This window comes from Phragmites australis, chromosome 5 (assembly GCF_958298935.1).
Source record: "Phragmites australis chromosome 5, lpPhrAust1.1, whole genome shotgun sequence".
Taxonomy (NCBI): Eukaryota; Viridiplantae; Streptophyta; class Magnoliopsida; order Poales; family Poaceae; genus Phragmites; species Phragmites australis.
Window position 1 is genome coordinate 27867793 of NC_084925.1, and position 14652 is coordinate 27882444.

Genomic DNA, 14652 nt, shown 5'->3' on the forward strand with positions numbered 1-14652 from the left:
CGTCTCGCTCTGCATTCCCTATCATCACATCTCGTGTACCACTAGTATCACATAACTTCTGACGGATTGAGCCAGTAACCTTATCACATGGACATCTAGTTCACACACTCATTCATCAAGACACACGCACCCGGAATCTATTAAATACGATTGCTGCTTTCGTATATCTATGATTGTGTACATGGCTATTCGAATAGGTTCTTCAATGATTAGATCTTCTTTATGTGGAATTTCATCATTGCTTCTCGGATGATTATTTGGATTGAAGTTTCTGCCCTCACGATTGGAAATTCCCATACGTGGAGTGTGTGCTGCTCTTGCGCTTATGCGTCTTGTAGCATGATTTTGGCTCACATTTCTTTCAGTGGAAGGATTCATCGCCTCGCGAAGATGCTGCCATACTTTGATCCCGAGTACGAGAACTTCAACCAGCACATCAACCTTCCCCGGTCTCTAACCTTAACTCTAAATTGCAGAATTCTCAATTCATTCTCCAAAATTTCAGTACTCGTTAGCAACAACTCTGCTGCTTAATGCACTTAAACAGAGTGATTTGCAGGGTGTGCATTGACAACAGCACCTGCAATGACTGCACCTTACTGAAGGTAAGTGGTCATTTTTCTGATCTCTTCAACTCCCCTGATAGATTATAGGCAAAACTGCTTCCCAGAATGATTTCACCTCATCTTGGGCTTGCCTTTGGAGTTCAGGTTGACAGCATGAACAAGAATGGCATTCTGCTGGAGGTGCTGCAGGTCCCGAGTGATCTCGACCTCCACATCTCGAAAGCGTACATCACCTCGGATGGTGGATGGTTCATGGATGGTAAGGAAGATGCAGCCAGTGCTAGTGGCAAGTAGCACCTATACTTCAACTTGTATTTGTCAGAGCACTGCAAGTTATGCTGCGTGTTGCAAACTCGATGCAGTCTTTCATGTGCTGGATAAGCAAGGACAGAAGGTCACTGATGAGAGGACGATTCGGTACATTGAGAAGGTTTGCAAATCTGACCATCTGTTTGTTTCTCGCAAATTACTTTCCATCAGTAATTGTTTCGTATTGCTTGTAGCCCTGTACTATCCATACTGTTGATTCGGCTTTGAGACTCGTGCTTGTAAATGTGAAAAAGATCTTTAGTAGAGCTCTTTTAGGTGGTCTATATTACCTGTAGGTGAGAGATAATATAAATTTAATCTGACCGTCCATGTGATTGAATATTTATATAATTATGATAATAATATTAATATTTACCCACCATACTATTGAAGGACACTGTAATCTTTTTTTATCCCTAATCCTCAAATAATCGTTCAACCAAATAATCAGCATTCATACCAGTCTAAACATTAAACCTATAAATTTACACGATATAACTACCATACTATTTCTTTTTTCCCAAAAATACCCTTATACTACATATACTCCTCTCATATACTACTCATACTACCTCTAAATAATAGTTAGTATTCTAACTAATCTAGACCATCTGATCCAAAAAATAGATGATTCAAATTCCTCCGAGACCACTGTAAAATATTTTCTTTAGTAATGAGTGGTAACTGTTATTATTAATGGGTGATAAACGTCATTAATAACGGATTATATACATGTCACTCTGAATGTATCATTAATAAAAAGTTATTAGTGATAGGTTAGTAGTAACGGGTCAATTCATTACTAATGATCCGTGACTAATGATTGATAAACATTTTTTTATATTTTTTGATAAAAAAATCAAAAAATATATTTTTTCGACCCAAGCCATCCCCGCGCAAGCCCATCGCATATGCGGTATGCCCCATAAGCCATGTTATTTTTCATAATGTATTTTCAATCTATGTTCCGTGGGAATCGAACCCACAACCTCCCCATCGCACGCGTAGATCTCTTATCACCTCATCTATCACGTAGTTATGATGAAAATCGAATATTTTATCATTTTAACCTTCTTTACCAAAGATCATTAATGATGGATAATAACTATGACCTATCACTAATGACTTAATATTAATGACGGATTATAATATTTAACCGTCACTAATGACTTTTGCATACGGACTCTTATTTTTTTCTCACATTTAGTAAAACGGTATAACTTTTGTATACGGACTTCAATTTCGATATTTTTTACTCTACGGATATCTATAGAAAAAGTTACATCCGTTTCTCCCCCACAATATCGGGTTTAGAAAATTTTCGAGGCCAAATTCATCCTAAAAGATTGAGTTATCACCCCGTGAAGTTTTTGCACCGTTTTCGAAATGTGCGTTTGTGTCCATATATGTTACCCTTACATCAAACTTAAGCAGAAATATACAATGTTTCCTATTCTAGTGCTGCTAAGGTAAGAAAAAAATATTTGTGAATACCGTCATTAGTGACTGGAGTTAGTCATTAGTGACGGGTTATAACTTGATTCGTCACTGATGACTGGTCTAGGATGATTCGTTACCGATAATTAGTCATTAATGAGGAATCATAAATTGAACCGTCACTATTATCATTAATGATATATTATATTATGATCTATCACTAATGAGTAGACAAATCGTAGTGTGATCCATCGCTAATAGGTCTTTAGTGACAATTACGACGATCCGTCATTAATTTTGTGTGTTATTTTCTGTTTTTCAGGCAGCAAGGCACATATCACGTGGGGAGACCGTTTCGCCCTAGCTCGAAACGCAAAGTCATTCCAACGGCTAGGATAGCACAAGGGACTGTTTATACAAGTGGCCTCACATTTTCGTTTTCCTCTTCTTCTTTTTTTTTTTGTCAGGCTTTAGGTCCAGAGAGCAATCTACTGGGTGCAAAAGGCAGCAACTCGCCGGGAAGATTGGTAGGGCTGCAATCCATCGGCGACCACACCGCCATCGAGCTGAAGGGGCCCGACAGGACGGGGCTCCTCTCGGTGATCTTCGCCGTGCTCGCCGACCTCCAGTGCAACGTCCTGGCCGCCGAGGTGTGGACGCACCGGATGCGGATCACCTGCGTCGTGTACGTCAACGACGTGGCCACGGGTCAGGCCATCGACGACCCGTACCCGCGGGCGTGCGGGTACGGCGGGGGCGATGACCGCGGGGGCGCGCACGCCAACTTCGCCGTCGGCTCGACGTCGCGCCACGTGGACCGGCGGCTCCACCAGCTCATGCACGCCGACGTGGACTCCGACGGCGACGGCGCGGTGGTTGCAGGAGCCGGCGACACGGCGGCGGACAGGCCGGTGGTGACGGTGGAGCACTGCGACAAGTCCTACTCGGTGGTGAACGTCAAGTGCAAGGACCGGTCCAAGCTGCTGTTCGACATCGTGTGCACGCTCACGGACATGCAGTACGTCGTGTTCCATGCGGCCGTGTCGTCCGAAGGCGCCTACGGCGTCCAGGTACATAATTCATAGTGCACGCACGCACACAAACAAAAGTTTTTTTTTTTCAAGTCGCTACTCGATGCCGTTCACGTCAGCATCAGGCATGAAAATTCGTGTAGCTTTTCTTCTTCAGGAGCTGTACATTCGTCGGAAGGACGGTAAAACGCTTATGGGAGACGAAGCAGAGAAGGTGATCAGGTGTCTCGAAGCAGCCATCTCGAGAAGGGTATCCGAGGTACAGTTTTATGAGATCTAGTTTCGTAGAAAGATCTCCTCTTATGAATGTCATGTATTTCTTTTCTTTCTCTCAGGTGTACGTGATAGTCGTTGGATTGATATGAATCAGGATCTTATAAGGGGTCTTTCGGTGAAGAGTCTTATAGAATTTTCACCTGGTTCTACGAAATTCTTGCATTCCATACAGAACAGAGCTGGGACGCGTTTGGATCTTTGCTCACCTCGCCTTGCTGAGCGAGACCATGGTTTGCCTTATCGACCGGAGCCGAGCTCGGTTACCGAGTTTCGGCGGTAACCGAAAATTCGCGGTTACCATGGTAACCGGTCAAAAATTAAAAAAAAAATCAGATAAAATTTGTTTGGCAAAATTTGAATTTTGGGTGAAAAATCGCGATTTTAGCTGTTCGGTAACCGGTCGAAACCGACCGGTTACCGAGCGGTTTTTACGATTTATCGAGTAGTTTTCTCAAATTTTCCGCATTGTCGGTAACCGCTCGGTTTTCTTGGTAACCACTGGGTTTTCTCGATTTATCGAGAGGTTTTCTCGATTTTCAATGGAGTTCAAAAAAAACACAAAAATTATCTCAATCTTGTAAAATTAATAACTAATTCATCTAAGTTTCAAATCAAGTGAAACAATTTTTGTTGGTTTCTTTATAACATTATCTACATGATAAAAGTATTTATACTTATAAAAAAGTTCAAAATTTTCTGTGAGAAATTGTATTTGTTAAACCAAGTTAAATGCATAGTTTACTCTTTGCTAATCCAAAAATCATGAAACTAATTTTGTTAGTCTTCTTACATTATCCTATGTCTTTTAAAAATACATGAACTCATGAATTAGTTATTGTAACATGCTTGTGTAAATGTGTTACGACTAGATTAATTCATAACTGACCCATCACACTTTAAAAATTAGTGAAACCACTTTATTAGTTTATTTATACTATGATTTACATAGGAAAAATAACAGTAGACATGAAAAAGTTAATTACAGTGATATTTCTTAACATATTCACTTTATGCTTGTGAACTTTGTAAAAATCATAGAGAAATTAATAAAATTCTAAATAAAATGAAATCAATTTTAAAGATCATCTTAAGATATGTTTTATACAAGAAAAATATGTGTTTGCATGTTAAACTTTTTCTTAACATGAGTTAATAACTGAGCCGCACGCTTCAAATTTTTTTTTCAAACTTACTCCCTATAGAATATGATGCAAATGGTATTATTTTTGAATTTTTTTTTCACAGAAGGTCTTAGAATTGTGTCTAGTTTTTTTAAAGATTTTTTTAATTCAAATTCGGTTACCGTTCGGTTTCTGAAACCGAACCAGATCGAAAAGATCGGTTATCGCGATTTTTGCTCGGTTACCGTCGATTTTTTAACCCTGAGCGAGACTAGTCTTACTTTAGACAGAGAGCCGATTTGGCGCTCGAGTTGTAATAAAAAAAAAAGTGGAAAGCGCAAACACCGGGTCAGCTAGTAAATGAACCAAATGTCTGATTTGCCAAGCAAAGCAAATGGCGGCCAGGGATCCAAACGCGCCCTACTGCGCCATGCAGTTCACTCATGTTCTGCCTCTCGTAAAAGTAAAACATTCTGTCACTGACGCCGTCGATGCCGTGCAGGGCTTCGCCCTGGAGCTGTGCGGCAGGGACCGGGTGGGCCTGCTGTCGGATGTGACGAGGGTGCCCTGCGAGCACGGCCTGACGGTGGCCCGCGCCGACGTAACGCGATGGGGGAGCAGGCCATGAACATCTTCTACGTGCGCGACCCCTTGGGCCAGCCGGTGGGCATGAAGACCATCGAGGGACTCCGGGGGAAGGTTGGGCAGACCGTCATGCTGAGTGTCATGTAGAGATGAACTAGACTAGAGTAAGGAGTTCTACCAGGGTAGAAGATACCAGACTGGTGGTTCATAGGTTCAGTGCAATGCAGTCATCGGATCTGCATCATTTTGCTTTTTTTTTCGAAAGGACGGTAAGAGTATTGCAGTTTTTTTTTTATAGAAGTAGAGGATTGATTCAGTTTATAAAGAAAATCAGGATTGAAAACCTCACAACTGCACGATTTAAAGGAACCGACAAACAATTCCAAGACGACAATCCGATCTCAGAACAAAATGACACCCATACCAACGGCACAACTATACAACAGCTAAGACCAATCCAGCCTATAGAAATTGTCTCTGATTGATCACCCCCTCAGCTAACTGAACATTTCAGTCTTCAGCTCTCTGCATAGCTTCCACCTTCATCCATGTTTGAAGTGGGAACAGCTAAGCCATCATTTTCTGAAATTTAATTTTTTTAGTAAAGACAGCAAGACACTCTTTTCTGGCTATGAAAGTCAAGATTGTCAATACGAATTCACAAAATACTTGATTACTTGCAGATGTAAAATACAGTACGCGGAAGATAGGATCAAAAGTTGATATTCGTGCCAGGATTACCCATATCGTTTTGGGATCGGAAAAATGGACTTTCAAAGACACTTGTTCTTTTTCTTCTTTTGACGACATCAATAATAATCAATTACAAACGCACAACACAATTCGGTTGAAACTATTTCCCAAAAAGGAACAAAAAAAGACTGAGCAACTACTGTCGGTCTGATCACCAGTGCTGAAGTAGCATCTACATGTATATATCCTTGAGGGGTAGCATGGTGATGTATGATCTGGATCCCCACTGTTCTGAAGCATATATTTGACAAAAGTTTGCGGATCTTTTGAAACATCTACTGGTGTCTCTGCTTCTTTAGCACTCATTTGCGAGGTTCAAAATCATCATCAACATCATAAGCTGGATTGCATAAGCATCTAAACAGCTTGCCAATTCCCTGCACCACAAACATATGAACTTTCCTAATGACGATTTTAATACGTAAATCATTTACATACAATAGATGTGCATGATGATTGAACAGTTGCCTGAGTAAATGCAGGAGTGCGATATGGCGCCGTCTGAGCCACGTCCTCGTCTGAACTATCATCCGAACTGCTGTCGTCGTCGAGAACTGTTTGTTTTGATGGCCCTGGTAATGCCTCTTTTTCCCTCTATTCATGTCCCAATTGATCAAACATTAAATTTGTAAATTTCACCGGTTTAACTCTAGATGTAGCACATAGCCATACCGATTGCACTAAGGAAAGGGCAATTACTGTACCTGAAATATTTTCCCAAGAATTTTCAAGGCCGTCGCACGGGCCTTTAGATCCTCTTTCTTGACATTGTTTTCATGCAGCACCTAAGAAGTCAAAACCTTGTCAAATCAAATAAGTTTGATGCGCTGATCATTTCAACATATAAACCTGGAATAAAAGACTGTCATGCCATGCTGCTCATAGTCCAGACAGTACTATGCTACTGCTTATCATACTGTATGTAAATTAGATGCCTCAAGACACATACCATTTCACAAACATGAAGGAGGGTCATTTCAATATCCACAACATTCAGCTTCCACAGCGAGCTCATCATCAGGTCCTTGTTCATCCTCATCTGCAGGTCGACATCGTGCTCGGTGGCGCTGCCATCCTTGGCACTCTGCCGGCAGGCCTCCTCTTGCAGCTGCAGCAGCTGCAGGGCTCCTGCATTGCTCCTTTTGCCCCCTCATCAGTAAGCAATTTTAATCATCAGAGCACAACCCGCTGTGCGAAAAAAGTTTTTCACCTTTCGCTGCTGTGATCTGTGATTTCCACAGGTGTCCCTTGTTCCTCACCCACTCGGCCACGAATGGCACACCTAGGTACATGGCCTTCTTGCCAAGCTCCTTTGCCGCTTGTCGGGAGTAGACATATCCGATGGTGCGGAGAATGTCCAGTCCAGATGCTGCAAATGGACAGTTGACAATGAGTTGAATGAAATATTTTGAAAAAAAAAACAGATCACTAGAACTGGATAGAGTAGGGATCAGAATACTGACCAGTACTGGAGAGCCTCTTCGCCTCGAACTCCGCACGATTAGCGAATCCTTCCTTGTCGCCGCAAACATATTGCGAGAGGAATTCCTTGAGGAATCGAGCTAGCTTCTCTTCCCTTTCCCTTTGTACATTCTTGATCACAATAAAATAGAGTGAGACTAACATCATTACTTCAAAAATTCAAGTAGCACAATATCATCAGTACAAATAGTCCATCTGAAAAGAAAATACTATATTCATAACAGATAGATCCTGACAATTCAGTACGCTAACCTTGAGCCTATCCTGAAGCTTTTTGGGGCTGTCGTTGTCGCTTGTCAGCTCGGAGGAAGCCATTGTTGCCATTGCAAGATGGCCAATGTAGTCCTCGAACAGCTCGCTCCCAAAAAGAAGGGTGAAAACAACAGTGCCATCCAGTATGTTCTCCCTGAAAAAATTGGCAATCCAGATTGATCCAACATAACATGACCATATCGATGACATTAGCACCACTCATCCATCTATCAGAGTTCTAAAGTTCCAATTGCTGTCGGACTTATATCATCTAAAAAAAAAATCTCTTAAAAAGGGAAAATTCACCTAAATGGGTACCTACCTGGATATGCTGTTTTTGCCGTAGCCGTCATAGGCCTTCCTCTGCAGAGGGTCACTCAGCACCTGGTACGCCTCTCCAAGAGCCTAGGAATCAATCCGCAACAAGAATCTCAGCTGGTCAGCACACCCCACATCCAATCCAATCCACAAAATCAAGTTACCCAGCAAGGACATAAGATTGATTTCAGTAGTAGTGAAAACCTGAAACTTCTCGGCCGCTTGCGGATCATTGGGATTCTTGTCAGGATGCACCTGCCTCGCCTGAACAAATAAATGGAATACAATATCAGTAGTTGGAATGCGTTCCCAATCTCATCTCATCTCATCCAAGTAAAAAGGAACAAAAAAACCTTATTTTGGTTGTTAGGGAACTAGAAACCAAGAAGGTGAGCACTGAACAGCAAAAGAGCAAGAAAGACAGTGCGGGGGACCTTAATGTAGTAGGCCTTGCGGATCTCGTCGTCAGAGGCGGCGGGGCAGACGCCGAGCACGTCGTAGTACTCCGTCTCCTTCGACATCGCCGCCGCCGCCGATGCTGCTCCCTACCCAACAGCGCCTACTCTGGAAAGAAGAGGCAAGAGAGCAGCAGCAGAGCATGGGCAGAGGAGGCGGAAAGGTGGGAGGCGAGCTGTGCCAGGGGGATGCCGGAAAGAAAAGGCGTATGCATCATTCATGGCGCAGGGAGGGAGGGAGGGAGTCCCCACAGACCCATCTTTCCAGTGATGCGCACGCAGCGGCAGCAGCAGCAGGGCAGCGCGATGTGCGCGGGGCGGCCGCAGAGAAGAGATCGATTGATTTAACAAATGCATGCAATGCACCGGGCGGCGCGAGGTTGGTGGTGGTGGAGCTAGGCATCTCTCTTCTCTTCCTCCTCGGAGCAGTGGATCAAGAATTCAAGATCAAATGATTATTGCTACCGATGTTTTTTTCCCTCTCATTTTCTATTCTCCTTTGCTGTGATCCGCTGATCCGTCGGTCGATCGATCGATCGATCGATCACTTTCGCTGTCTAGTTTTTTAATTCCATGCCTTTTCTCTCTTATTCTTTATGGACAGCTGAGAGTGTGTGTGGGGTTGGCGGTCTTGCAAGGAAAAAAATAAATAAATCTTTTTAGAATTTTCTTTTGGCGCCCTTTTTCTTCTTCTCTGCCGTTCGCTATCCCTCTCACCATCTTGAGAGCAACGCAGGGGAGGATTTTTTTTTTTAACTTTAGTGCTCTAACAATTTTTTTTACGATTTTCGTTACAAAGGGATTACTAAAACTATTATCTCTAGGATGAGATTATCTCTCCTTTTACTTCACAGATACTTTTTTGACGGAAAATTGTTGAAGATGAGAGAAAATAAAAGGAATAGGAATAGAGAGAGTGAGGAAAATCAGAAAATAAACGAAAGGAAGAGAATATAGTTGGGAATGCTCTTATAATTTGGACTTAAATGTTGTTAGAATAGGGGGTATGATTGTGGCGTGTGGTGGCCGCATTGTTTGTGCAGTGACAAGGCAATAATTGATGTAAAAATTATGATTGTTTTTTTTTATCAATTTCAGACTTTTTCACATAGCTGACACCCCATATAACTAACAAAAACAAATAAATAAATGTTAGTTATGGGTTTTATGCTTCTTGAAACCATGGCAGGATCAGAGTGCTGAAGTATGAGTAGTGACAATTACTTAATATTTGTAGTTAGGAAGTTTCGGTATTTCTTTCATGAAATCCCTTCTCCGGTATTGGTGTGAAAACACAATGCTCCTTAAGTCTCCGGACAACATGATTTCTGACACCGTAACTTTGTGTAGTTCTGAATTCCCTAATCACATAAACCTGAACTGTTAAAAGATTAAGGAAATTCCACCTCATCCCTATTTGTAGCCTCCGGGCCACTACCATCAAAATGAACTCTAGTTTGAGGATACAGCTATGTTTGTCAGGTCTAATTAGGCTATATTTGTTTCAGCTAGCGATTATGAATTTTGACTTTTACAATCTCTAGTTGAAAAAAATAGGCATCTCCTCCTTATAGATTGTAGCAATCTGGGTTTTAATTGTAACAATACAATAATCCATCAGTCATCAGCTTATAGCATATTGTAAAATTTAAAAGACTAAAATACACATCAAACTTCCAAGTAATTACCCGCTCTATCACTTAACCTACCCCCGAGTAACTCACTCGAACAAAAAATTGGCCCCACCCCAAGTCTCGTCCCCATCCTTCTCTCTTCCCTGCTCGGCTGCAAACCCTAGCCGACGGCGCCTCCGCCACAGCCAGCCGATGTGTGACAATGGATCCCCTGGATCTCAACTCCGATGCGCTGGACATTGCCGACGACATTGCATTTCGCGATCTCTTATTTGCTCTAGTCTTTGGGCATGGCGGATGGCTTCCCCGGCGCAGAGGCCATTCCCGGTGTAGCGATCTGTCCTAGCGCCACAGCGTCTCGTCCCGACGGCGCGGCTCGTCCCATCGCGGTGCCTCACCCTGGCTCGGCAACAGCTCCCAGCCTGGCGCCCCGCCCTGGCGCAGCGGACAAGACGTACTGTGCGCCACAGCCAGCAGGGCTGGTGGCTCATCAGCCGGCGTGCCAGCTCGAGGTCCTGGAAGCGCGGCGCTCCCTCCCTCTAGTTCATCGGTAAGCCATTACATTTCTTCAGGCTTTGGTACACTTTCAGGGATCCATCGAGAAACATTACAACATTTTCAATTTCACCTCTTCTGCGTGGTCCTTGTACAATGTCATCGAAACGCAATGACATTGCAGATGTTTATCAGGTTTCATTGATCTTGGTGCATGCAAAATTAATTATGGGTTATTGGTTTCATTCCTAAATATGGGGGAGAGAAATGTTGAAACTAGTTACCTTGCCCTTCTCCTTTGTCAGTTCATCGCGAGTTACATCTTTAGCTTCCATCTGCATTGTAGGAGACCAGGCAATGTTCAACATTGTAGCTTTTTTCTCAGGTTCTACATTGTGTTTATAGGAAAATTTTGTCATGTTGACTCAGGCTATCCTAACCGAACGGGTTCTCTAGCTCCGTACAAAGGGCCAAAGTACTATTTACCGGAGTTGTCCACAACCAAGTGGCAATAAGGAGGTATACAACCATTTGTATTTATCTTTTCGCAATGTGATCGAACGGTCATTTGGTGTTCTGAAGATGAAGTGGAGAATTTTATTGGACTTACCAAGTTATCATACGATAAAGAAAAAAAAAATACTTGTATGTATGGTTGTTCATAACTTCATTTGAGATAGTGCTATGAAAGATGAAGATTTTGATATGTGAAAAGATAAAAACTACATGTCAATACCCGAAGCATCTTCATCTAAAGGAAGTGGTGGAAATGATGAATTTGGTGATAAAAGAGGGAGATATGAATGTCTTTTGTGATAACTTTATTAATGCTTTGTGCACTACGAGAGAGTAGGATGCTTGTGAGAGGCTATTTATATGGACAAATACACAATTTTATATGAATTATGTATCTCTTAAATTTAATTTATGCATTTTTGTATTTATAGACAAATATTTAATTTTTCATGAATTATGTATATTTTAAATTTTATTTATGTATTTTTTGTATTTTAAAATAAACGTGTCACAAAAGAATAAACATGTCACCCAAAACAACTGAGGGCATTACATATTATTGACATTCAAAAGCAGCAATCCACCTACCACAGAATCCAGATTGCTAAACATCTACCATCTTTTAAAATTTAGATTGTAATAATTCAGCTTTTCATGATCACAATCTACAAACTGTTTTTCATAATCTTCAACTAAAATATTGAGGATCTTACTCTCTTGCCTCATATTTCAATTAACCATAAAAGATTTACGGTCCCTGCCTTACCACATGGCCGTGCCACCAAATAATCACATTTAATTTCTTAGCTTGTTAATATGAGCTCTTTCGATAGTTGTTCCAAATAAGCCGTTTGTAAATGTTCGAGGTGGCTTATTTTTTGTTAATACATGGACTATGGTACAAGAATTTTTCCTAAAACAGAGGAGACAACTTATAAACACTGATAGTGCTTAACTTTAACTGTATGCCTCCGTCACATAGGTAAACCTGTTCACATATATTCACACCTAGAGGAACCCGTTTGTGATCTAAAGGGTACACATTAGAATCGCTTATGGTCTTCCTTGCAGAAGGAAGGGGAGCGCTATCGCATACGGATTATTGGAGACTATAGTAATGGAAACCTTTGTTGGTATGGGTGGCAACTCAGTAACAGAATTTGTGTTTGAGTTCCTTTCATATATATTAAGGTGTTTAAGATATTGTGTTCCATTTCAGCATAACAGCCTATGTTTGCTTCTATGTAATAATGAACGGTTGTATGTGAAAGTTGGAATAATATTTTATTCTATTATTAAAAAAATGTTCACATATACTCTAGGGAAAACTCAAGTACATTCCTTTTTTTTATGCATCAAAGTAAGAATCTTTCCTGCTGTTTTTCTAGGGAAAAAATGACGCGTCATCCATTACTCAGATTTTTAACTCCATCACTTTTTCTGCTGCACTGAAGCGGGAATCTTCCTGGATTTTTATTTCACAACTTTGCAGCAACTGTGGTCCAGCTCCAGCCTCCAGGAAATGTGCAGACAGAGATGAATTGAAACCCCCAATGCCCCAACACAACAATAACACAAAGGGCAAAGTGGTTGGGAGGCAGGCATGGCTGCCTGCATGTGCGATGCCTTTAGAGTTTAGACCGACGGCCAGGTGAGGTGAGCTCGGTTCATCATGCATGTCTCCATATCCTGCAGGGTCCTATGGATTGCGCCACATGCTGCAAGGATTCGGACTCGATTCCATTCGATTCGATTTGCTAGAGGTTTACTCTGGATCGAGGCCGTTTGGTCAAATTCATGATATCAAAAGGGAAATTAGACGAATTGAGATATGGGCATATGTAGCATTCCGTCACACCTTCAAACTAATCGGATCGCACAAGCAAACCTGACGACAGTTCGGCCCTATCCGCAGGCGCCACACATGCTTTGCAAATCTCTACCTTTATTTTCTATGAACATACATTACACTTCATCGATCCACGCTCATCCCAACTTTTAGGGTTTTTTTCCCTTCCTTTAGAATTGTACAGTTAAATACCAATGCGTTACAACGAGAATCGAAATTTTTCACGAGATAATACAGATGATCGAAACATATTCCAAAATAACATAACGATGTCCATGTTCTTTTTATCTGAATTCACATGAGTAAAAAATAAGTTTGATAGTTAAATACATGTGCATTGCAACGGGAATCAAAATTTTTTACGAGATAATAAAGATAACCGAAACATATTCCAAAATAACATATTCAACCAAGCTTCCATCAACATCTTTATTGAGCCACAAGCCCACAACCGAGCCACACTAACTCTCCATAATTAAGCTAAGAAAAATTCCCCAAAAAAACAGATTATGCAGCATGTCCTTCACAAGGGAGACTCATTAATCTTTTATGTTAGTGTATCACGAAAGCATAGACTACTCCCCGACAAAAAGGTAGAAATCACATATAACTTTAGTCGAAGTAGTAAACTGAAAAACCTGACATGAGCCTTTCCAGGGAAAAAGAAAACCGATGTACCCAAGTGCCAAGTAATGCAAGTCTTAGACAATGCTTAAATAACCACGTTGAAGTATAGAATAACTGAGTTTCTTTGATTTTAGGCAGAAAAATGCCCACATGCTAACCGTTTTCAAAGGAATATCACAGCTTGAATCGATGATTTCTGTAAGTCTTCACCACACTTGTTCTCCATCTTGTTAGCTGAAAGGTATTCCTTTACCTGAAAACAGAACATCATCGGGTTATGAACATAGAAGAATGGTAGGAAGCGGGCAATATGAACAAAACTCTTTCCCCAATTTCCAGACCATTGTAGCAGCTGTCATAACTAATGTGAAACTTTGCAAAACAAAAGTGCTGGCCTTTAGATCTATTCTAATGTAAAAACACAAATGACACTTAAAAATTTCTATGAGAAATTAGTAATAACAAGTAATGCCTTTACATAAGTGCAAACACCTACGCAGAATGGTACTAACCAAAAGTGTTTCGCGAATTAAAAAAGTGACCAGGATCTCAACAGTAAGAACTGATATTTTGCACAAACCAGATATAAACTTTCTACTACCATTAAATGACAATAGCTCCAATTCTCAGTAAAATTTACAGCTTAAGCAATGTGGCTCTTCATGCTCCGGCTAAACCTAGGTACGGGGTTATATGACATTTGGACTTAATATTCTCTTGCAATAGGATTGCATTAAAAATAAACTATCTCCGAAACTCAGGAAATGTATTTGCAATAGAAGCAACATATATATAATTTTCTTGCTATGCAATTAATGTTACTAACATAGAAACATCTCCAAGCAGTTTTTTCCCTACTCAATGTGCCTTTTGTGCCACTTCTTATTTGTTTCTAATTTCTATACAGTTCATAGCTTACTAAAAGAGGCATAAATGGTGAGTAAGA

At 41.1% G+C, this 14652-nt stretch overlaps 1 protein-coding gene and 1 pseudogene across 1 annotated transcript; one reads left to right on the forward strand and one right to left on the reverse strand.

Moving 5' to 3' along the window:
• The first annotated feature begins 387 nt into the window (after positions 1-387).
• LOC133917907 (ACT domain-containing protein ACR3-like) lies at positions 388-5472 on the forward strand (annotated as a pseudogene).
• A 577-nt stretch (positions 5473-6049) lies between these two features.
• LOC133917547 (chaperone protein dnaJ 10) lies at positions 6050-9258 on the reverse strand. The gene is made up of 10 exons (XM_062361428.1): positions 8565-9258; positions 8335-8394; positions 8135-8217; positions 7813-7966; positions 7542-7671; positions 7289-7447; positions 7028-7206; positions 6783-6863; positions 6547-6672; positions 6050-6455 (listed from the first exon to the last, which is right to left on the reverse strand). The coding sequence occupies exons 1-10, from the start codon at positions 8649-8651 to the stop codon at positions 6381-6383; spliced, it is 1134 nt and encodes a 377-aa protein (XP_062217412.1). The 5' UTR covers positions 8652-9258; the 3' UTR covers positions 6050-6380.
• Between the last annotated feature and the right edge of the window lie 5394 nt (positions 9259-14652).

Coding starts and splice junctions, on each gene's coding strand:
- LOC133917547 (XM_062361428.1), bottom strand. CDS start 8,651: ATGTCGAAGGAGACGGAGTACTACGACGTGCTCGGCGTCTGCCCCGCC. Junction 8,218..8,334: donor AAGCGGCCGAGAAGTTTCAG/GTTTTCACTACT, acceptor ATTGATTCCTAG/GCTCTTGGAGAGGCGTACCA. Junction 6,673..6,782: donor TTCTTGGGAAAATATTTCAG/GTACAGTAATTG, acceptor GGACATGAATAG/AGGGAAAAAGAGGCATTACC.